Source organism: Ictalurus punctatus, chromosome 17 (genome assembly GCF_001660625.3).
Source record: "Ictalurus punctatus breed USDA103 chromosome 17, Coco_2.0, whole genome shotgun sequence".
Classification (NCBI taxonomy): Eukaryota; Metazoa; Chordata; class Actinopteri; order Siluriformes; family Ictaluridae; genus Ictalurus; species Ictalurus punctatus.
The window spans coordinates 16935063-16958614 of record NC_030432.2 but is presented as its reverse complement, the minus strand read 5'-3'; the positions used below and the strand labels follow the sequence as shown (position 1 = coordinate 16958614).

The window sequence follows — 23552 nt, the reverse complement described above, 5'->3', positions numbered from 1 at the left end:
TATTCTTTTTTTTGTATTGATTCGGCTAAATAGTACATCATCAGTGACTCCAAAGGACTTTTATTCACACTTTTACTTACTTTTTCAAATATCATTCCAGTATTCCAACAGCTGTGCTTGAACTATTATAGTAAACTATATACTGTATATAATGGAAACTTTTTTTTAGATATACACTACATGGCCAAAAGTATGTGGACACTTGACCATCACACCCATATGTGGTTCTTCCCCAAACTTTTGCCACACAATTGAAAGGACACAACTGTATAGAATGCCTCTGTATGCTATAGCAATAAAATTAAATGAAAAAAAAGAGGCCCAAACCTGTTCCAGCATGACATTGCCCCTGTGCAATAAGTGAGGTTTATAAAGACATGGTTTGCAAAAGGTTGGAGTGGAAGAATTCGAGTGTCCTGCACAGAGCCCTGACCTCAACCCCACTGAACACCTTTGTGATGAACTGGAACGCTGACAGCAAACCAGGGACTTCTCACGCAACATCAGTGCCTGACCTCACCTGACCATGCTCCTGTGGCTGAATGAACACAAATCCCCACAGCCACACCCTAAAATCTAGTATGTATGTATGTATGTATGTATGTATGTATGTGTATATGTGTGTGTGTATATGTGTGTGTGTGTATATGTGTGTGTATATATATATATATGTGTGTGTATATATATATATATATGTGTGTATATATATATATATATATATATATATATATATATATATATATATATATATATATATATATATATATATATAATATATATATATATATATATATATAATATATATATATTTTTTTTTTCTTACAGATCACATAAAATAACCCCCAAGACAAAAATACATTCTTTCACCACAGACATTTTCCCACTTCAAATGAAGAGCAACATTGCATTTATGTTTCAAAGCTGTTTAATTTTAGGCATTTTACATTCATAATGTCAAAACTCAATATGACTTTTTCCCTCTGAATTACACAGCAGGCAACTGAAAAGTAAAAAAGAGGAAAAAAAGAAATAAAATGGGGGGGTAGGATTTTTATTCCAGCGTTATAGATTTGACATATGAAGTGATATTGACCTCATATCCGTGAAAATGGTATTGTGAACATAGTTAAATCCTGATGAGGTTTATTTATTTATTTTATTGAAGACGCAGTGCATTTAACAAATGCTGTGAATGTTAAAGACTTCAGCAGGAAAATTGTACATGTATTAAAAAGACTTGAATAAACATTAATTATAGTCGTAAAAATATTTCTTGATTTGGTATATACACACACACGTTAGTAAAGTTAAAGCATGTGCTATGGATGGGAGAGGTTTGAATCAGCCCTTCACTGACTAACAGAGAGCAGCTGGATGCATGGTTTACTATGACACAAAGAAAATGAATAAAGAATTAAATCAGAATCTCCTCCAGCCTGGATTTAACCTCGGCCTTACTGAGGACACTGAGCAGGAAAACTACAAGTTATAATGTGTAATGGGGGTTTGATCTCTCTCATTAAATAATGGACATATCACCTTCAAACAGAAATGGTCATTTTAGACATTCCTGCTGGTTTTATTGGATTTTTTTCCCCCCCTGGGACTACAAGGTTACCATTTGCATGGAATTACCTTTGTAACAATATCACGATTTTTTTTTTATATTTTAAGAGATTAAACATGGGAGCAAGTTATACTTAAATATCAGTAATATACTCAGCATAATTAAACAATATGTCTGTTTATATACCTGATCACGATCTTGGCAAACTGAGAAGGTAAGGATTCATTCAACGTTAACATTATCGTCCTCTTTTACCCCGTCTTCTCTCCAAGTTCCAGCTGTGCGTCCTTTCCACAAACCGGAACAAAATGGTCACAGACTCGGCTCTTGGACAATCCGTAATGCAGTCTTGTCGAATAATTTAATACTAGAGTCGTAAGCAATAAGACAGCATAAAATCTTCTGATAGTTTCAAAATTCTAGGTCTTTTGTTAAACTCAGATAATTAAAAAGAAAGCAGAAAGAGCATACACATGCAGCAGACGAAGGAGGGCCATGGAGGAGATGTATATGCAGGTTATGAGTCTGGTGAGAAGACCGTGTGTGTGTTGGGAAACCTTCGAGAGTTGAAATTGGGGTCCTCGCTTACTTGTTGTTTGATGTCGTTTTTCATCTAAGAATGTAAAGAATAAATGATTAAACAGATGCTTCCATTTCAATCAAATGCGAAAAATGAATTCTGTTAAGTTTGTTAGCACCAAATCTGTTATTACAAATCAACATCATTCCAGGGAAGTAAACCTTCCATGAAAAACAGAACATATATCTGATGAGGAAAGTGGCAGATTAATTTCAGAGAACGCAGCAAAAAATGAACGTTTTACATTTTCAGATTTTGTAAGACTTCGCTTAAAAAAAATTGGATTTTGTATTTGCCAAGCACTTAAAACACTCTTCACAAACAAATGCATTGTATTGCAGCACGATATAATGGCGGCTGTGGCTCAGGTGGTAGAGCGGGTTGTCCACTAATCGTAGGGTTGGCAGTTCAATCCCAGCCCACATGACTCCACATGCCGAAGTGTTCTTGGGCAAGACACTGAACCCCAAGTTGTTCCCGATGACAAGCTAGTGCCGTGCATGGAAGCTCTGCTGTCATTGGGGTGTGTGTGTGTGTGTGTGTGTGTGTGTGTGTGTGTGTGTGTGTGTGTGTGTGTGCGCGTGCGTGAGAGAGAATGTGTGTGTGAGAGAGAGAATGTGTAAAGCGCTTTGTAGAACCTCCAAGTTTAAAAGGCGCTATATAAGTGTCGACCATTTACCATCTGGGTAATCTTCATCAATTCAGATCAATGTTGACGAAATTCAAATTTACAGGAAAAGACTCGTGATCAAAATGAGTCACTTATGTAAACAAACTTAAAACAGATCAAAACAAAATATACAGAGACATGGATCTGTCTTTCTCCTCAACTTTACTCTAAAGACACTAATCTAGCGTGACTAGTACTTCCATTACTATGCACTGTACCTGTTGTGCATAAGCCTCCTGTAGTTCTGGTCTCTCAAGGTCTTCCTGTAAGGCACTGGGTGATGTGACGGGTGCGACACCAACTGATCTCACCGCTTGGCTCACTGCCTCAGAGAGTGTGAGCCTGGGACCGTCGCTCTGTGCCGTCTGTTGAACACACAAAAACGTACAATATTTTTAGGAAATCTAAACTGAGAGACTGTATATATATTACTATTTTTAACAAGGACATACTAAAATACAGCACAATTTACCTAGTTTGGTGTGTGTGTGCATAAATAGGGGAGCTTATCAGGACTGTGTTTACCAAAACATCAGTAAGCCTTTCATGCATGGTTGTGAAATTAGAGGGTGGGGGAAGTAAGAGTAAGAGTAAAAGTGAGAGAGAAATCATACAAAAAAATAATGGGAATAAAAAAATAAAAAAAGTTACCTTTCTGCGCTTTGCAGGCATCCCTTGCAGGTATGCATCAGATAGAGGAGGCTGGGCCTTCATCTTCCTCTGGCTGTTTATATCCTGTCTGATGATGGGCACCCACTCCTGCAATAGAATAAGGAAGCTTTTTCATGCTTTTTATCACAGGAACGGAATAAAGAGTAGGACGGAGGGCTTACAGGAGGTAAAGCAGCTGCCCAGGCCTCAGCTTCTTCTCCAGGCTCCTCTCCACCTGCTGCTTCCCCCATCTCTCCAGCTGAACCTCCTCCAACTGCCCCTTCCTCCTGGGAGCTTACCATGGCCTCCTCTGCCGTGGTAGCTGGAGTGGGAGAGAGCGTGTCATCCATCTGAGGATGTAAACAGAGGTTACAGCTTATATTTCAAGTAATCAGAGACCACAGTTTGGTCATATTGATCATAAAGTTTTGTGCATAGACAACATTTTTACATTTATCCATCTGTATAAATATACATACCTCCATAGGATGACTTTCTGACTCGTGTGCTTCTCTTGCTTCTTCACTCTAATGTGAAATTCCATGTTCAAATGTTGTTGATAACAAAACTCAAACTTTGCCTTATCGATTGTGCATAGCTTTTTCTTATTATTACTTTTGTGTCATATGGTGGTATATTGCACTAGAAATTCTAATAAGGTTAATGTTGTAAAACAGCAATGTATTATTACTATTATTATTATTAGTATCATCATTATCATCATCTTACTACATGTAATTTTTGGTACAAAATATAAATAAATAAATAAATAAATAAATAAATAAATAAATAAATAAAGTATTTGCTATTTGGTATACTACAATGGGTATTCCATTTACACAAAAGTCAAGACGCTTCAGGATATCAGCTTTATGTGCATGTACAAGTACAAATGATTGCGCGTATTGGCGTTATAAGACAGTCACCCGAGCATGGACAACGTAATGCAGGATTTGCGCCTCTGTGACTGGGATGTGCTCCAGAATGACCTGCAGTCTCATAGTCATCATACTGGTCAACCAGTTCACTACACTGGGGTTCACTTCAGCTGACATGGTCCTCTGGAGAGGGAGTGAGAGGGTGTTTAGTACACTTGTAATAAAACTGAAGGAAATATACTGTTTGTGGAAGAGAGACTTCATAGTACGAACAATGCGGTTGTTGATGACTGCAGTAAGGGCACTCTGCTCTCCTCTCAGGCAGTACAGATTGAGGGCCAAACACTCAAATAGTGCACGGTTACACAGCTGCAGCAAGTTTGGTCCAAAAGTGTGATCTAACAAGAAGTTAAACATAACCAACACATAAGCATACCTACATCACAGCAAAGGATCTGCATTCCAATGTTTACATTATTCATGTTTCTTATTTGTAATAGTTAAGGTTAAGGCTAAGACTTTAGTGTTTATTCTTTATACTTGGGAGTTCAAATCTAGGACAGCCAGAGAGTCTTTGTAAGGCCCTCGAGCAAAACCTTAACTCTCAACTGCTCTGATTTCTCCTCGGATTATATTCTGCCCTAGAAATCACTTTGGATAAAAGCATCTGCCAAATGAATAAGTAAGGGATAATCCATGGCCAGGTATGTGTTAAACGATTTTAATGAACAACGCGGAGCAAAGAATCTCCCGACGCAAAGCCGAGGGTGGTTGCCTCGGCAGAGTGCATTAAAAATCGTGTAACACATACCTAGCTGTGGATGATCCCGCTTATACCATTGTCACTTGCACTGACAAGTGACTGGAGAAAGAGACTGTGCGTGTGTGAATTACGGCATGGTATACACTGTTTGCACCCACACCTTCTAGCCAATCAGAATCGAGTAGTCAGACAGACCACGATATAAATGTGTGTATTATATTATATTATATATATATATATATATATATATATATATATATATATATATATATATATATATATATATATATATATATATATATATATATATATATAAAATGTATGAGACACTAAATATTTTGGTTTAAACCTAGGCTGGGCAATGTCAGTGTGATTGCAGGCTTTGGTGACAACCGAACAGAAGTATTCCTGATTTTTCTGTGTAGCTGGAAATAAGAGTTTTAAAATTGTGCTATTCATTGTTAGATTCTTTTTTGATCTCTCTGTATTCTAAATTTGGCTTTTGTAAAGATCCTCTGTGAGGCAGAGGCACATTTTCAATGTTGAAGTTCTGGTATGCCTTTGAAACATCTGCAGCTTTAAGTATTTCACTCGAATTGGCGTATTCAACCTACAGAACTGAACTGTATAAGTAGTGTACGTTAAGTGTTGCTAGACATACCGGTGCATCGAAGAATGTGCGTGGCGATGTCAATAAGTTGCTGCCTTAGAAATGCTCGGTTCGTCTGTGTGATGTCCAGCCCATCCCGTACTGTAACTGATGACTGAGAGATAAAGAGTCCGAGATAAGAACAAAAGACAGGCACAATAAATATTTTATTAGTCCATGTACAGTAACATTCAGAACTGCTCTGATTCACTTACGAAACTCTCTGTGATGTATTCATCTAGTTCCCCAATTAGATTACCTGCAGCTGCCTTTGGTTGAGAGAAGGACGAGAAGAATGAACAATAAGAGTGAAGAAATGTACTGACAGAAATCGTTGTGATATATTGCTGATGAAAGGTGGGACTTACTGCTATGTTGGCTTCAGTGGGCTCTCTGCCCTGCAGAAAGTGTTCTGAGAAGAACTGGGCTAGCTGGGGCTGGATACGGCTTAGTGGCTGAGACTGACCGTGGAGCAGCAGCACCATGTCCACCATGGAGAAGTTCTGGCACACAAGAGTCAACAGGTCCCCAAAGAAACCTACACACAGATACACACACACCACACACACAGTTAGCCTTCTATAAAAGAAATACTCAAGTGATGTAGTACTGTGCGAATGGAAAGCCTATTGACTAGAAACATATTTAACTATTGGACATTCATTAATGCTTCCTTTTTTGTTAGAATGCTTAAATGACAAAATCTTTGAAGCATTCATTAAAGCTTGAAATCTGTCTGTTCAGAGACAGAGGGAAGAATTTGTGGTCATGTGGTACTGATGTAGCTCTATAAGTCTGACTCCACATGGATAACACAAACTCTCCATAAAAATGCAACCAGAATACCTTTTTTTTTTTTTTTAAACCTATCGCACCAGTGGCTCAAAAACATCATTAGATGAGTACTGGTTAATACATTCGCTCATCTCCATATGTAGTTTTGAATTTGCATTATATAGCTGTACATTTGAAACGCATGGTAACGGAATATAACAAGTGATCTTAGGCTTCCGTTATAAAGTGAGTTATAGGGCAAGAGTTTTTTTTTTTTTAATCCTCGCCCAAATTTTTACCTCTATATTCACTTTTATGCCACAGACGGATAGAGTTTAGGCTGAGTGCTGTATATTTTAATAATAAAAAAAAAAGATTGAGCAAAAGACACAACATGCAGTTTGTCTGTTTATTAAAACGGGATAATCTATGTATGAAAGTCAAAAATAATTCTGATACATCCAACTAAGATATATAACGATTAGCTATCATTATCTCAATCATACCATCCATCCATTTTCCATTCCGCTTATCCTACACAGGGTTGCAGGGAAGCCTGGAGACTAAGGGCACAAGGCAGGGTACCAACCCATCGCAGGGCATGATCGAACACATTCACACACACTCTACGGACAATTTGGAAATATCAACCTGCGTACAACGCGTGTCTTTGGACTGGGGGAAGGAAACCAGAGTACACGGAGGCTGGATTCGAACCCCAAACCACGGAGGTGCGAGGCAAAAAATAAAATCTGATATTTATTATGGCAGAACAGCAATTACAACTGGCACTCGAAGTAGTGCGAGAAGCAAACTGTCAGCTTGACAAACTCTCACCCATGGCTTCTCCTGTGCTGGGGGTGAAAATGTTGCTGGTCTGGGAGAGTCTCTGAATGAACTGAGCAATGCTCTCAGTGTTGTTCTGAGTGGCACCTAGAGAGCCCATCATAGTGGAAAGGACACCCTGCACTATCCCAGTGAACAGCTCTGGGTCCAGGACTTCTTCAGCTGCGGCACCTCCTGGAGGCTCCGATTGTGGTTCAGCAGTTGTAGGAGTAGGAGTGGGGTCTGATGGTTGAGCTGTCGGGGGCTGAACATGGCTCTGTTGTGAGGCCTGACAAAGAGATACATGTAAATTACCATATAGAAGCCACCTGAATATGCACATTTAAAAATCACATTCAACATTTGGTCCATGATAACAGATCATATTATGGCACAGGTTGTGCAGTGGAAGTTCTGGATAAGAGCATCTGAATGCTCCAAATGCAAATTTAACTTGCTTTTGTTGATGCGGTTGGTCACCAAATAGTCAGAGATCATCTACTAAGAACTACCTCGGTAAACGTGTTTAGTATTGAACTGATTTCTGACCTGTATGAAGTCAGTGACTCCCTGAATAAAGGCAGGTATTCCTGGCATTGCCATAGTAACAGAAGGATTTGCTCCTGGAGCCTGGCCAGCAGCTGCCACCCCTCCGAGGACAGAGCCTAGAAGTTGGTCCAAGTTCCCTATTAAGGGAGGCCCCTGAGCAGGTGCAGGGGGTGGTCCAGGTTGGGGAGCATTGCTTGCATTGGTGCTTGTGGAGTGTGTGGGTCCTGAGGCACTGGTGGTAGATTCAGATGTTGGGGGAAAGGTTGAGGATGAGGAATTAGATGAAGAGGAAGAAGAAGGTGAGGTGGAAAACGTGAATGTCTGAGAGGAGGAGGAGGAGGAGGAAGAGGAGGAAGAGGACGAGGAGGATGAGGAGAAGGTAGTGCCATCACTGTCTGTAGAAAAAAAAAGGTATTAATCCGTATTGCAAAAGTTATCTGCATTAAGTTAATTTTGAAAGTATGAAACTGGACATATTGAAAAACATACTCATCTGGCCTGAAACCCCCATCAAGAGCTGTCCCATCATTCCACTAATCATTTGATTAATAGCAGCTGGATTCATTGGTGTAGCCTGCAAGAAAGAAAGAAATATACATACAAAAAGAATTACCTGGCATATGAACTATAAACGTAAACTAGTAGAAATGTTCTATATTTTAGAGCCTCTTTGATGGTTACTACAGGTTTGTAACTGTTCTCTATGATACACTCAATGTTAATGTGCTAACCTGGCCTGGATGCTGACCCATGGTAGGAGGAAGAGCAGTTCGCATATTGATGGTGGTTCCTCTGGTGGTGAAGGGAGGATTTGCCATGCGGTGACGAAAGGAAGGCAAGGTGAATACAAACCTAGCTTGATGTGGGTGAGGAGGAAAAGGAGGACGAGTAGGGCCTGCACCAGCTGTGGAGTGGCTTGTGCCGGCAGGGGGGGGACCTGTGCCAGCCGGTATGGGACCTGTGCCGGTAGGGGCGGGACCTGTGGTAGCAGGCGTGGGACCTGTGCCGGGACCTGTGGCGGCAGGGCTGGGACCTGTAGAGTCAGGGGTGGGACCTGTAGAGTCAGGGGCGGGACCTGTAGAGTCAGGGGCGGGACCTGTAGAGTCAGGGGCGGGACCTGTAGAGTCAGGGGCGGGACCTGTGCCAGGACCTGTGCCAGCAGGGGCAAGACCTGTGCCGGCAGGGCTTGGGATTTGTTGTCCGTGTTGACCAGCAGCAGCAGCACTCGCCATGGCCATAGCTTGTTGAGTAACTTGATTTACAATGGCTTGCATGAATTCTGGAGGTAAACCAGGTATCTGTATAGGAGTGGTGCCTGGGATGGAAATACAAGAACAGACAAAATCTGTACTGTTTGCAAACAAACCCTTATTGTGATTACTGGCTAATTAAAAACTTATGTAGCTGTGAGGGGAAGGGGGAAAAAAGTGTTCATCTCTTACCGGACTGTCCAGTACCAGCAACATTCTGTTGTCCAGGGGCATGGGCATTACTTCCATTATCTGAAACACAAATTTACATGTATATTTTAAAGTTGTACGTGTGTGTGTGTGTGTGTGTGTGTGTGTTGTGTAATGCATGTGCAGGCATGCACATATGTGCATGTACATACACAGACCTACATGCCCACTCACACGAAAGACCCACCATCAATGTTAATCTGCATCATCACCACTGGCTCCATGGTTTGATGGCTTATGCGTATCACTCTGGGCCCTGGCTGTCCAGTCTGCTGATTGGCCATACCTGGCTGTGGGGTGGGCGTTTGTCCCTGCCCTTGTTGCTCTGATTGGTCAGCAGGTTGAGGATGACTCTCAGCTTGTGGTCTGCCGTTAGTTGACATGGTCACTGTGGTCCCCAAATTAACCTATAAGAATATATAGTCAAGCAATTATATTCATTAATATAATGGCAAATTATACTCAAGCACAAAGGATGATGATTTATGCTTCATTATAAAACACACGCTACGCATCAAGGTTTCTCCAGATATCAAGGGAAAGTTTACTTTTTATATTTGATTGGACATCTCACTACTGACTTTGTTATAAGTAGGACACAGAAAACCTGTCTGAACATACAGCATATAGCAAGTAAAGCTCTGAAAGCTAACCATTACCACACTGGCCTCAAAATCAATACTGTATACATTCTGCTTCAATTTATTTTTAGATTTTGTATGAGGTATATGCATATGGCAACAAAAACTAAATAACTTGATACACAATAGTATTTGTTTATTAGAGAATTATGCTACAGCAGTGGTACAGATATGTCAACTTTTGTAGCAACACTCAATCACTCCTTTCAAACAGCAGCACTTTCACCTGTTCAGTCATTAACTTCTCTCAGTGGTTATTAGAATCCCTGGGGAGGCTTTGCCTCTTGTTTAAAACTTACTTACCTGTATAGGCATGTGAGGCACTCCACCTGGTGGTAGAACAGAGGAAGTGTAGTGAGACATGGGCCGGATCACATGCAGGTGACGGGGAGGTGCACTCGACAGATTACAGCGCAGATCGCTCAGGGCAACCAGAGCGTTTCCTAAGAGCCGAAGAGCTTCTCCCACCAGGTTTAGAACATGCTGGTCCTCCTCTCTCTCCTGTGTCTGCAAAGAAACCATTACTTAATTAATGAAATCCGCAAGACAGTTATACGAGTGATAATGTTTATAAATGGGAAAGAACTGGCACTGAAAAAATATCCCTTTAGCACATCCCTGACCCAATAATAAAATAAATAAATAAAATTATAATAACAATAAGATAATTGATAGAGTATGTTTTATATTTTTGCTCAAACTTGTAATACTGCTGTAAGCTCAACCACCACTTTCAGCATGTACTGTGGATATTCATAATTATACCAGGATGTGAAGAGCTTTGATATAAACTATTGATCTATTCATATAGAAAAATTATAAAAACTTATATGTGACAAACATAAAACAGATGTAAATTTAATTAATAATCTAATATGCCAATTAAAAAAGTCTTAATTGTGTACTGGATGATCATGACGACCACTTGCATACATTATTGTTGTAATCGGCAGTGGTGGCTGCCTCCAGGATGGAGTGAGCTCTCTGGATGAACGGCTGGAGCCTCTCTTCTACTCTTCTCAGCTCACCTAACATGTCGACCAGTACTGCAGGGCTGGGGTGGCTGATGGGAAATTGAATATACAATTCAAACAACACTACGAGATTATAGTATTTCAGAAACCCTCACAGGAGCTAGAACCAAAAGTCTGGAAAAGACCTAGATACTAACTAGAACTGAAATTTCTAGCAGGAAATTATCAACTCACCCAAAAAAACATGTCATCTCAAGTACGGATGAGCAATTAGTTTCTGTTAAGCACAATTACAAATTCAGATTCTTCCTATTTTTCAGCCTTAAAGCACACCTACTATGGTTTTGAAACATGCCTAATTTTGTTTTAAAGGTCTCACACAATGGATGTACATGCATCCAAGGTAAAAAAACACTTTCATTTTCTCATAATGTAAATTGCAGCACATCCCCCACCCCCCTGTCACAAACGACTCGTTCAATGATCCATTCTAAATGATTCATTCTAAACTCCTCCTTTCAAAGGGCATACTCTGCTCTGATTGGTCAGATGTCACAGTCTGTTGTAATTGGTCTACTACTATCAGCATGTGTCAAACAGGAACGGCCACTACCCTAAAAAGTTTCAGCTCCGTCTGTACTACGCGAGGAGCCGGTGAAGACTAGAGGCGGGGCTCTGTTTGTCATGTGCTTTGATTTTTGAAACTTTGCAGAGTTTTTTATATTCACAAACAGCTCTAGAACACACTACATGAAATGTAATATTTGAAAATGCATAACAGGTGCACTTTAAGTAAATTTATTTCATAAACTTTAAATTAAAGTATCACTGAACAAAAAAAAAATAACCCTATTATTTTGCTGCCAGTTTATTAGCAAACCTAATGATGCTATAGTTTCATGCTATTTTTTTGTCTCATTGCACGTCCTCAATTTAAGTTCATACATCTGAAAGAGTTCTTAAATATAGTTTGCTTGTTTCTTACTCCACTTTACTGTACATCAGCAGTGAAAGATCATTTTAACATTACATTGTTGGTCAAATGATGGAAGGAACCACAGGAGGGTGATACATGAGAAGTAGGACACTTCTTTGATAATATGCATAATAAAAAAAATAGGAAATTGCTGCACTGAAAAAAGAAAGAATTAATACACACTCATTCAATATACTTTTACTTGCAACCAATAACTTAAGAACGATTACTAGGAATAATAGGGCTATTTCGAAATAACTATTTGTGCAATAGACACAACTAAGTGAACTAAAAGTGCAAGAGATATTTTTCACATTTTGACCAATTCTTTTTCAGTGTCTATCCTTACTTGGGGCCTGAAGGAGGAGGAGGAGGTGCATTATCAGTCTGAGTGGAGGTAGAGGATGATGGAGGTGAGCTGGTTGGCGGTGGGGATGTATCCATAGGATGGACAGAAGGAGAAGGTGTAGAGGCGGAGGAAGAAGGAGGAGGTGCAGACTCCTGCGCTGAGGACGCATCCATGGGCTGACCCTATAAGCTCAGTAAGACCAGATAATGAGTGCGAGTCGACAAGTCAGCTATTCTCAACCTTGCAAACCTAGGGGATTTGTTCAACTACATTAATTTAATAACTAGGACATAATACAAATCGGTAACTAGTTATTCATTCACTGAGCATGATGTGAAATGTGCTTCCAGTACCTCCAGTCTCTGAATCAGGGTAATGGTGTCTCGCAACAAATTTTCAGCCAGGAGCAGTCGCAGCCTGGGCTCGCTCTGCAGGGTCTGATCCATATCAACATTCACATTTGCTGAGCCATTGTTCTAGCAGAGAAAGGTACACACATCATTATGTTCAATACTTTCAATAAAGACTTTGTGATTTTAAAATGTCTAAAATGACACTCATACCCCATTACTGCTGCTGACTCGTGTATTCCTAACACCCTCCCCGAGGCCTGCCATTATCTGCTGGATAGACATCTGAGGAAAGACATACGCAAACGACATTAAAATTTCATCAGCGTAATTACGTTTCAGACACTAATATGTCTACAGCAAACGTGGCAATTTTTTCTGAGGTTATTCACAGGCAGTCATTCCAGTGTGTAGAACATGGTGCGTATTATATACAAAGACAATAGACATCTTTATGTTTGACCAATAAAGAAAGCCCATGTCCGTGCCTGAATTTGCTGGGGGTCCATGATGTTCACTGGGAGATTAAGGGTACCAAGCATAACATAGCTATTAGCATTGCGATCATGTGTGGCTCCGTGAGCCATGGCCTGAGGAGTTGTGGTGTTTCCGGTCTGTGAGCCTCCTGAAGTCACAGGTACTCCCCCCGAACCTGATCCTGACGGAGTCGTCTGGGGTGGGGCTCGCTCCACCAGGTGAATGACTTTACCATTTACATCTGCAAACACGGGGACAGAGAGTTAAGCGTTCTGCTTTCATAACAAATTTCACGCTCAAAAGAAAACGAAGATTTGTCCTGAGTAATCAACATCTACCTGCTAGCTTCCATGCATGCCATTACAAATAAATCTTAAAAAGAATGCTATTGTTTTGTATATTATCAAAACTTCATTAGGAGAAAATCCTGATGAACGCAAATAAACAACGAGTTAGGTGTGCTTTGGCAGTTAAGAAGAGTTTAATAAACAAAAGTGCATCCGATATTGTACATCGGTATAGGACTATTTGCATCATTCACTGATGCATTATTTATACATGGTGCAAATACACGATATTCACAGGAAAAGAACGTTACCTGAAAGAAAATACGAGCATCTTTACAGATCTGCATTATATCCATCAGTCCTAAGAGCTCCAGTAGGCATATCATAAATTATTATTATTTTTTTAAAGTAAAAAGAAAAGGTGTGTACCCTGGCTGTTAGTGGCAGTGGGCAATATGCCAGAAACACACCATGGCCAAAAGTATGTGGACACCTGACCATCTCACCCAAACTGCTGCTACAAATTTGGAAGCACACAATTATATAGGATGTCTTTGTCCTAAACCTGTTCCAGTATGACAATGCCCCTGTGCACAAAGTGAGGTTTATAAAAACATGGTTTGCCAAGGTTGGAGTGGAAGAACTCAAGTGTCCTGCACAGACCTCAACCCCACTGAACAACCTTGGGATGAACTGGAACGCCAAATGCAACCCAGGCAACATCTGTGCCTGACTTTATTAAAGCTCTTGTGGCTGAATAGACACAAATCCCCACAGCCTCCCCACAGCCATGCTCCAAAATCTAGTGGAAAGTCTTCCCAGAAGAGCAGAGGTTTATTTTTATTTTTTTATAACACCAAACGGAGAAGAAATCTGGAGTGGGATTTTCAACAAACACATAGATGTGCTGGTCAGGTGTCCACACACAAATATCGATCACAAAATGTAGGTTTGCTAAGTGTCAGCAGAACAGCAGTGTTGCATATAAAAATCTATGAAAAAACAAGTGAGTTTTTATTCAGAAGCTATGAAAATGGATGATTTAGCAAAGATAAAAGGGAAAACTGAATATCCTGTACACAAATATATTCTAATGTCAGTAGCATCAATAGCAATGGAGTCAAACAAGGTTAGTCTGTCAAATTTGGTTCATTTTTGCTGTCAACATCTGGGACACCCCTTAAAGACAAACTGTGAAAAAAATCTAATTCTAAACAGGCGTCAATGCAAATCTCTGATTGCACTTACTGTATTCTGCCAGAGTTTTCTCATCCTGAAGCACTCTTCCCTGGTAGATCAGCCTCTGTTTGTCAACAGGTATTCCCACTGAGGGTGATATGTGCTCTTTAAACTCCTTCACAGTGATCTATGGAGTAAAATGAAAAGGTGTAACTTAACAAATAAGTTGTTTTAAGTTGTTTAACATATCTAGATGTAAATATCAGGAAATAAAAACTGAAATTCTGATCCATCGTCTCATATTCATCTTTTGATTTCAAACCCAATTGTCTTCAAGAAAAAACAAAACAAAAAAACAATTATCAATTAGTTGGTCTGCGCGCAGCACGGGGTACGTTTACTCACTGCGTTACTTCTGTTCCGAAAACACACACTGGAGAGTTCAGATAAGTTGTCCCCCAAATGACGTACTATATTCTTACACTATGCACTCTATCGTCTGGTGTGTGAATTTTAGAAGGGTATTATCATCTCAAATGGAGCACCAGCAGTTTTTTACTCACCAGAAGTATAAACCGTTTCCCAGGCGATGGGACATGACGTCAAACGTACGTAATGTGACGCCGCAAGCTTTAGCAGAATACGTCAGCTTTACCTTTTATTCCCAACATGACTACAGTCACCATCAGACAGAAGTGTAATCAAGTGACAGCGGAAATAAAGTGTGGAACCCAAGTCCTCTAATGCATGGGAGCATTTTATATCAAACACAGTGAAGAAGATACTTGTGTAGCATGGAAGCACAACAGTGATACATGAGCACAAAACTTGTGTTTATATCCAAAATGCTCCAGTGTGTGCAAGGGGCGGGGGAAACTGGTGCTAGCTGCTTAAAAAGCTTTCGTTTAAATCACGTTTATTGTCATTGTATGCTGTATTTGCACGCTTGCAGTGAAAATAATGTCATGACAGTCTTTACCAATACGAACTCTAGCTGAACCACCATAAGATTTAGGAGTGGAGCTTTGTGTACATGGGTAGAAATGGAGGCTGGTTCAATGAGTTAAAAAAAAAAAAAAATCATTCAAACCTTATTCATCTCCACCCATTTAACCATTAAAGACATATTTTTCACAAAACTAACCTAATGCACCTTTAACAGTAAAATAAATTCCACGGAGGCCATCACTAGCCTAGAGATTTATTTCAAACAGATTATTTAAGTATGTACGATAATAGTTCGTATACATATTACAACCCTAGTGCTTTTTGCCCCTAAAGCTTTCACAGACAGGACATATTACGTCCAATTTGACGTTATTTATCGATCTATTTGTGTTTTGAGTTGCTGAGGTTTGGATGAAACACATTCAAATTCAAAGGGCCAGACACACAGCTAATATGTAAAACAACCCATAAATACACAGAATATGTTTGATGACCGTGTGGTTTTCACAACAGTAACAACAACAACATCGCACACACCCTTCTCTGCTTCATGGCTCCCTGGAGAAACCACGGTGTTACTTGTACTCTCGTCTAATATTGTGTAGCACCGTTAACGTTGTATCTGTCTGTGATTACAGGAAAGACAATAAAGTCTAACTGACTTCCTCTGATAAAACAACTTTAAAGAAAGCAGCAGTTCTCTCACCTGTGATCTCACAGTATAGCTTCTGCTCTGAGAATCCAGAGTTTTCACAGTCACATCTATCATGGTATTTTCTTGCTCCTCCATGGTGCTGCCAGCAACAAGAACAGGAAACACATTCAATTATTAGTGACTTAAACTTACACACACACACACAAAACAACCTGCTTTGCTGAAGTTAACTTTCTGAAGTGAAAGAGAAATGAGCTTTGAACGAATACAGCTCCTGGCTGCTGTGTAATGAGTTCTGGCAGAACAGTCGCCTCCTTTCCAGAGGTTTCTTCAACTTTCCGCCCTCTCCTTGGCTGTTATTTAGCATGCATGCTAAAAGTTAGCTATCATACCTAACTTTAAAGTGTACTTTATTGTCGCCGAAAGGAAATGTATTTTGGACTACGAGTTGCTGCATAGACATGTAATAGGCAAATAAAATAACCGTAGTAATAATAAAAATGAATAAAAACCTATTGTCAAGATAAACACTTTTTAACCTGCATAGTGCATAATGCTAGCTTGCTGGAGCAACGTGAGCTACAAAGCTAACTAGGATAAATGCTGTGCTAATAAATGAGCTAGAGTGTTACTTTTACGTTAAGGAGTACATCGGGTTACGACTTAGATATATCCGAAATTAAATGACCGTTAAACGTTCTTGGCGTTAGTAAAATTAAATAAAAATATATAGCTAAAACGCTAGCTAGCTAAGTGTTAGGCTAGTTTACCTAGCCGGGTCCTACCTTGAAAGTCTGTTATATCACTCTCTGGTCGTAGTTGTTGTGTTGACTCTGCTTTTATCAATATATCTAATTAATGTTTATTTTTTTATATATAGCATTTATTATCATGACAGTGTTACTAATGTTAGATTTGGATAGCTAGCCAAGTCACGTAGCTAGCTAACACAGACTAGCCTGCATCGAAATAACTAAACGTAAGCCACGCCCACTTCCGCTTACGCTATTTAACGGGCTACATTCCCACATGAGTGACGTGGCTTATATTCTTTACAAGTCAAAATAATGTAATACAAAAACTAGAATCCTGTCAGTATAAGATAGTATAAGATCTGAGATAGTACCGTGCTGCCATAATACAGGCCAAGCTGGTCAAGTTAGTAGCTGGTCAAGTTGGTAGCTGGTCAAGTTCATAGCTGGTCAAGTTAGTAGCTAGTCAAGTTGATAGCTGGTCAAGTTAGTAGCTAGTCAATGTGGTAGCTGGTCAGGTTAGTAGCTAGTCAATTTAGTAGCTGGTCAATTTAGTAGCTGGTCTATTTAGTAGCTGGTCAAGTTAGTAGAGCAACCTTGCCAGTTGGTAAGATATTTTCCAGCTTATTTATTAATTAACTAAATTGATCACTAAACGCTTGAGATTTTCAAGTTGCCTTACTGCTGTGTTATTTTCTTTAAAGTAACTTGCCCAAGATGTAGCGAGATGTAGTTTCCTTTCCACCAGCACTTACCAGCTGTCAAAAAGGTTTTCCCAGTTTGACCAACTCGATCCGTGTTTTGGCAGCTGGGAGCTGGTCAGACCAAGCTGGATTTCTCAGCAAGCAAAGTTGTGTTACGTTATACATCCTGAAAACTAATGCTGTTACAGGAAAATAATCAACACTGAGATGGTGTGATGTGAAGAGGAGGGCTGTTCCTACCACAAATTTTCCAATAACAGCATGTCCAGAAGTGTTTTGTTCTTCTTATGCCAAGGATTTCAGTTTAAAATTTTATTAATGAAGGACATGTGATATTTTATATCCATTTATAGTTCCTACACCGCTCTACAAGGTGTCCCGAAAGTCATACATAAGAAAAGTCGGGGAGTATGTTTGCCAGCACCATGTCGGTTGTGCCTTTGTCAATGGATGTTCGCGAACATGTACTTCTCGGTCGGTCCGCAACACTCCGTCTGTTTGAATTTGTTAATAAATTTGGCAGCAGTGTCATGTGTGATGTGCTTGGCATTTTAAAGTCCATCAGAACTTTGTGACAGCTTCCCGGGTCTAGCCATGAGAATGATTTCAATACATTTTTCTTTTGCCAAAGGCACTCTTAAAGGCTATCTGAAACAATAAATAAATAAATAAACAAGATAAACTAAGTATGGAAATCTTTGGAAGACCTTTTGCTAAAAAGTGTTAATATCCTATGTATGGAGACTTTTGGGACAAAAAAAAAAAAAAAAAAAAATACACCCAACCTGCTTGTCATGTTACTGAGAAAATGGAAAGTTAATTAGACGTCTCCTTGCACAAATCTTCGTTTATATATGTTTTTCTTTTTAAAAATGTTTATTATGAGTCTTCTGTTACAGCATGTGAAGTGTCTGCCATGCAAGTCCTTGTGAATGACTGTTGTTACAATATGTTGAGATGACAACATACTAGTACGAGTGCCTTAATATAGACCTATGATTTGAATTAATCAACACCACCTTTCACTCAATCAGAGTCAAGCACTATGTTTATATGTAGAACACGTCAGTAAGTTTTCAAGCAGGCAGTAAAATAACGACACATACTTTACCCAGGCCGGTCATATCTGGAAATCTATTTATTTTCTAGCACTAAACCTGAAAAGCATTACCAAAATTTAAATACAACACAAAATAACACATTGAGGTTTGGTGTATGTGTGTTTATGTTATCTGGCCACATTTTACACACAGGTTCATTTGTTTTCCTTCAATTTGTTTGTATGAGCGCATCACAGATGAATTTGCAACTTTAAACTGACTTTATTCATCTTCGAAAACCTTATATTTCTAGTGATTAATAAACATTTGATTTATACCGCAGTTTGGTCTTTACGATTTTTCTGTTGAATTATTATTGTAAATTATTATATGTGGAGTATTAAGTATTGAAAATGCAACATCAGGAGGCAAGAGCAAACTCTAATGCTCTACACTGTTATGTTATGTGTTTAAAAGCAGTCATTTGGGCATCGTTTTGTTCCTTCACCCCATATAAATCATTTACTGAACTCATTTAAGACCCAAATGCATCAATAAGAGGTCTGCCTTTGTTTTGAAAAGTGATAGGAACAAAAAGGATGACTATCAGAAACCATCAACAAAATGATCATATGTGACACAAATATGAAACATAGGGAAATAAACCTGCCAGAAGCTGTTTTATGCCATGTTAGTTTATGTGAGGGATTTAATGTTATATTTCTTAGTAGAGACATTTTATTACAGATGCCACCCTGAGAAACCAAACACTGTGAATAGGGCTTAAATGATATTTTTAGAAAGCATTTGGATCAGTTTCTATTGCAAGCTATTATATTTATAATGGTGGGGATGCCATTAAGTAACTTGAGTCTATTGTATTAATATGATCAAATTCAATCAGACTTGAAATGTGCCAGAGACATTTATAAACACACTGTTCTGGCTGCACTTTGTGTTTGTACAACACCACATGACAAGGCCAGCCCTGTGTATAACAGCTGTTAATTCAACAGAAAGGTGATTAGCACGTTAAATAGACTGATAGTGCCAATCCTTTTGCATATTCATGTGTGTATTTTTTGCCCTTATAGTGCTGCTGTGTTGTATAGTGTTGGAATAGCTTTTAGAAAACACTTCAGTGACTCTATTTTGTCCATTCAATCATTTTCATTTCTCTTGTGAAGGTGTGCTAGGATAATAATGTGTATAAATATCAGAGGTGTAGACACAAGAATAGCAAACTGCATGTACTCTCATTACAGGGCTTGAATACATGGTTCATGTGGGTATAATTAAATCATAGTACTTAGAGTTTTTTCACAGTAGTTTTTTAAAATTATATATTTAGCTTCACCACATGTGTTTATTTGATCTCAGTAACAAAGTAAACAAATACAGTTAACCTGGAAGACATAAGCCAATATATGTACAAATGTCTAGAGCCAATTAGAATAAAGCAGTTTCCTGCGGAAACTCTACACTTCAGGTGCCAAATGCTTAGTCGGAAGCAGCAATGTCTGAGACTGTGGAGACAATCCCTGCGTCAAATTATTTGTAATCGATCAAATGAAATGGTGTTATAATGACCTGCATAAACCAGTGCTGATATCAGCAGTTCAGTTAATACTGTACAATAACAGTACATGAATAATCATGCACTAATACCTGAATTAATACTTATTTAAATATAAACTAATGATGAGTTAAGGCATATACCAGTCACAAACTAATGAAGAGCTAACCTTAACCAGTCCCTCCAGGATTTTGTGATCGTGGAAATGAACACAAAATCAAGCAAACTCCGCAATATTCAGAGGAACTTTCAATTTTTCAGAATTACCACAGAGTTTCAGCAGATTTGGGCCAAGACGCATCATGTGACATAATCACAACGTGCATTCAGCCAAAGTCCTCTTTGATTGACGTGTGCTGAACATGAGTACAGCTAAAAGGTCTCATTTACTAACAAAGAAAACCATGCAAAAATATTTTGTTTAGTTAAAATATTAGTTTACACTGATCCTCCTTACAAACATAAAAAGACACTAATAATAAACACCAATAATTTCATCTCAACCCGTTTTGCATAATTCTCCATCCATTTCTCTTCAAATCCCACTGTAGTACTAGTACGTTCTCAGGGTGGTTAGGGTCCGGGACACTGCTCTTTTGCCCTACGTGTTAATTAATACATTAAGCATTAACAAAATTAAGGTGATCGTTATTCATGCATAAAATCATAAGACTCAGCTCTTTATTAGTTTGCGATTAGTACATGCCTTAACTCATCATTAGTACATATTTAAATAAGTATTCATGTACTGTTTCTGTAAAGTGTTACCGCAGCTCAACCTCCATCCCAGGATGTCGCTTTGATGTTTGTTAGTGATTGCCTGTTGTGTTAAATGTCTCTAAATGCTGCTACAGCCTATAAAAGCCTCAGGATAATCAGTAAGGGCGTCTTTGTTAGATTCAGCTAGAAACATGTATGCATTAACGTGAGCTAGCTAGCTAATGAACCTAGCAAGCTACAGAAACCTCAACAGCATTTGTCTAAGGGGTAACTTGCCTGCTAATATTACCTTGATAATGGATGTGGTGTTGATTTCAGCACAGCTAGTTAGTTAACATAATTGTTCCGAAATGCGTTACTCAAATATAGAGCATTATCTTTTGTGTAGTGATTACTCGAGTAGTTTTTTTCCACCAGACAACTTATTTACTTCTATCTGAGTCATTTTCTTGACAGTTTTATGTTTACTCAAGTGAATTATTACTCTTACACATCATGTTATGGTTAGTGTTTTGTACTCTTTTCACCACTGTCAATAATGTATGTAGAGTATACTGGGATTAAACGGTAGACTGGTTAAAAATCCTTCTTCCCTAAATTATATGGATATGGTAATTTGCTTTAGACAACAACCATATGCTTTGTAACATATGGCCTGTAATGTTTGATGTTCTTGGAACCAGCAAAATCTGAGGTTGATCTACATCCATTTTGTGAAATACAAAGCTGTCTAATTCAGCGTCATTTCACAGCAGCTTCTCCACCTGGCCTGATAATGAATGTGACAGGATTACCCCGAAGCAGAATCTCTGGTTGTGGTGATCCCAAACACTCGGTGATGTAATTGCACCTTGAAAATGTGCCAGTAATCCCAGGATTAGCATCATTAACATGCTCAGAGTGCAGTAAACCTCATTTCCATACCACACAGTGCTGTTTCATAAGTCACATTTTTGCTGAAGAAGAACTTGAAGCAGTAAAAGGTCTTACTTTGTGGCTAGGTCAAAATCATGATGCGTCTTAATTATACATTTCATATTAGTATTTATACCACAGCGTTGTTTGTTCTGGCAGCAAGGCAAATCCCAGATATACCAATGTACTCATACTTACTATCATTTCTATAGTAATAGGCAACACATGGACTTGTATGGCAGACGCTCCACATAAAGAGATTTTACTTTAAAAACCATGTGTGCAGTCATTGATATGGTGAAGCTTTCTAAGAGAAGATGTTTGTTTATCCTTTTTGGAAGGAGTCTCCAGTGTCAATCCTGTAACAATCAGATGTAAAGCTGTAATCATAACGTGATGGAGAGGTTTTTTCTTAGGGTTCCTAGTAACATGGTAAGTTGCATAGTTTTTGAACGAGTGTATGAGTAAGAGAGAGAGAGAGAGAGAGAGAGAGAGAGAGAGAGAGAGAGAGAGAGAGAGAGAGGTTAGTTTGGGAGCTGCTTTAATGTAAGTTATAACAGGCTTTTTTTGTGAACATTTCATAACATTAAATATAACTATAAATGGATAAAAATATGATGTGATGTTCTTTAATTTAAAAAAAAAAATGCAGTGGTGTAAGAGGAATAAAACACTTTGTGGCATGCTGTTATTGGAAAATAATCAACATTTATAGCAGCATGTCCAGCATGTTATTGATACATATTTCATTTTAAATTACACTAAAAGGAATTATAAACATGTGTGAGGGAAATTACTAATGTTTACTTTTTAATAGTTTTGTTCTTGTTCTTTTTCTGTTCATCTGAGGATAACGCCTAAGAAGGCCATGTAATATCACTGAGATCAGTACTGAATGTTTATCTGCTTACAGAGACACAAACATATTCTTCTGTTTAAGGTTTGTCTGCACATCTTCCAAGACCATAAAACAAAGCCTGTTTGAACTGCCTCAAACCGCTTCTTATCAGTACACAGAAGTGTGTCATGCTCTGCGTTTCATATATATAGTAGTGGTTCAGCACAAGCACTTCAGAGCGCTCTCGTTATTCTATCTTGCTTTATTCTATCCAGTATTAACCATCTTTCTGTAATAAACCTTTTTACCTTCAGAGGATGAGTCTGTGAGAGTTGTCTAATTTCCACGACAATTTGGAGTCTCCTGGCTGGGCTGCACAAGTCTTTTCAGCTTTTCTGGACAACAAGCAAACCGGAGGACGCCCGTGGAAAAGTTTCACCCTAAAGCCCGCGTTGACACGCAGGCGGTTTGCTCTTTGTTGTGCAGAGCGAAAGACAGATGCAGCCTTAGCACTGACTGGTAGGAATCATCAAGAATTTAGAATTAGAATTTTATGAAGTTTTTGTGTATTGCTGTCTCTATGGAAGTGAGTCAATGAATTAGAATTTTATAAAGTCATTGTGTATTACTGTCTGTATGGAAGGGAGTCAATGATATAAGAAATGGGTATATTACGTTGAGAGATATTGGTGTTTCTTAGATCACAGCTTCAAAACTAAGATATATACCGACGGGTATCTATAGAGAGAGAGATAATAACAGTAAAAATATTTGCTAACGGAAAGAGTCCGGTTCGAGCAATAAA

General features: G+C 38.8%; 1 protein-coding gene across 5 annotated transcripts; it reads right to left on the bottom strand.

The window, feature by feature from the left end:
- Positions 1 to 907: 907 nt before the first annotated feature.
- On the bottom strand, positions 908 to 23236 carry bag6 (BCL2 associated athanogene 6). 5 transcript variants are annotated; one of them, XM_017491045.3, is made up of 26 exons: positions 16988 to 17195; positions 16254 to 16341; positions 14669 to 14786; positions 13145 to 13374; positions 12870 to 12941; positions 12660 to 12782; positions 12307 to 12488; positions 10941 to 11070; positions 10311 to 10514; positions 9554 to 9773; positions 9349 to 9408; positions 8638 to 9221; positions 8396 to 8480; positions 7907 to 8301; positions 7370 to 7646; positions 6127 to 6296; positions 5974 to 6027; positions 5771 to 5873; positions 4620 to 4744; positions 4395 to 4529; positions 3948 to 3995; positions 3651 to 3818; positions 3469 to 3576; positions 3036 to 3182; positions 2039 to 2180; positions 908 to 1934 (listed from the first exon to the last, which is right to left on the bottom strand). In XM_017491045.3, the coding sequence occupies exons 2-25, from the start codon at positions 16335 to 16337 to the stop codon at positions 2085 to 2087; spliced, it is 3918 nt and encodes a 1305-aa protein (XP_017346534.1). In that variant the 5' UTR covers positions 16338 to 16341; positions 16988 to 17195; the 3' UTR covers positions 908 to 1934; positions 2039 to 2084. The 5 variants fall into 5 exon arrangements, with proteins under 5 accessions (XP_017346534.1, XP_053543286.1, XP_017346533.1 ...); XM_053687311.1 differs by having other exon boundaries at positions 908 to 2180; positions 8638 to 9023; positions 9057 to 9221; XM_017491044.3 differs by lacking the exon at positions 16988 to 17195 and adding an exon at positions 23056 to 23236 and having other exon boundaries at positions 908 to 2180.
- Positions 23237 to 23552: the final 316 nt, after the last annotated feature.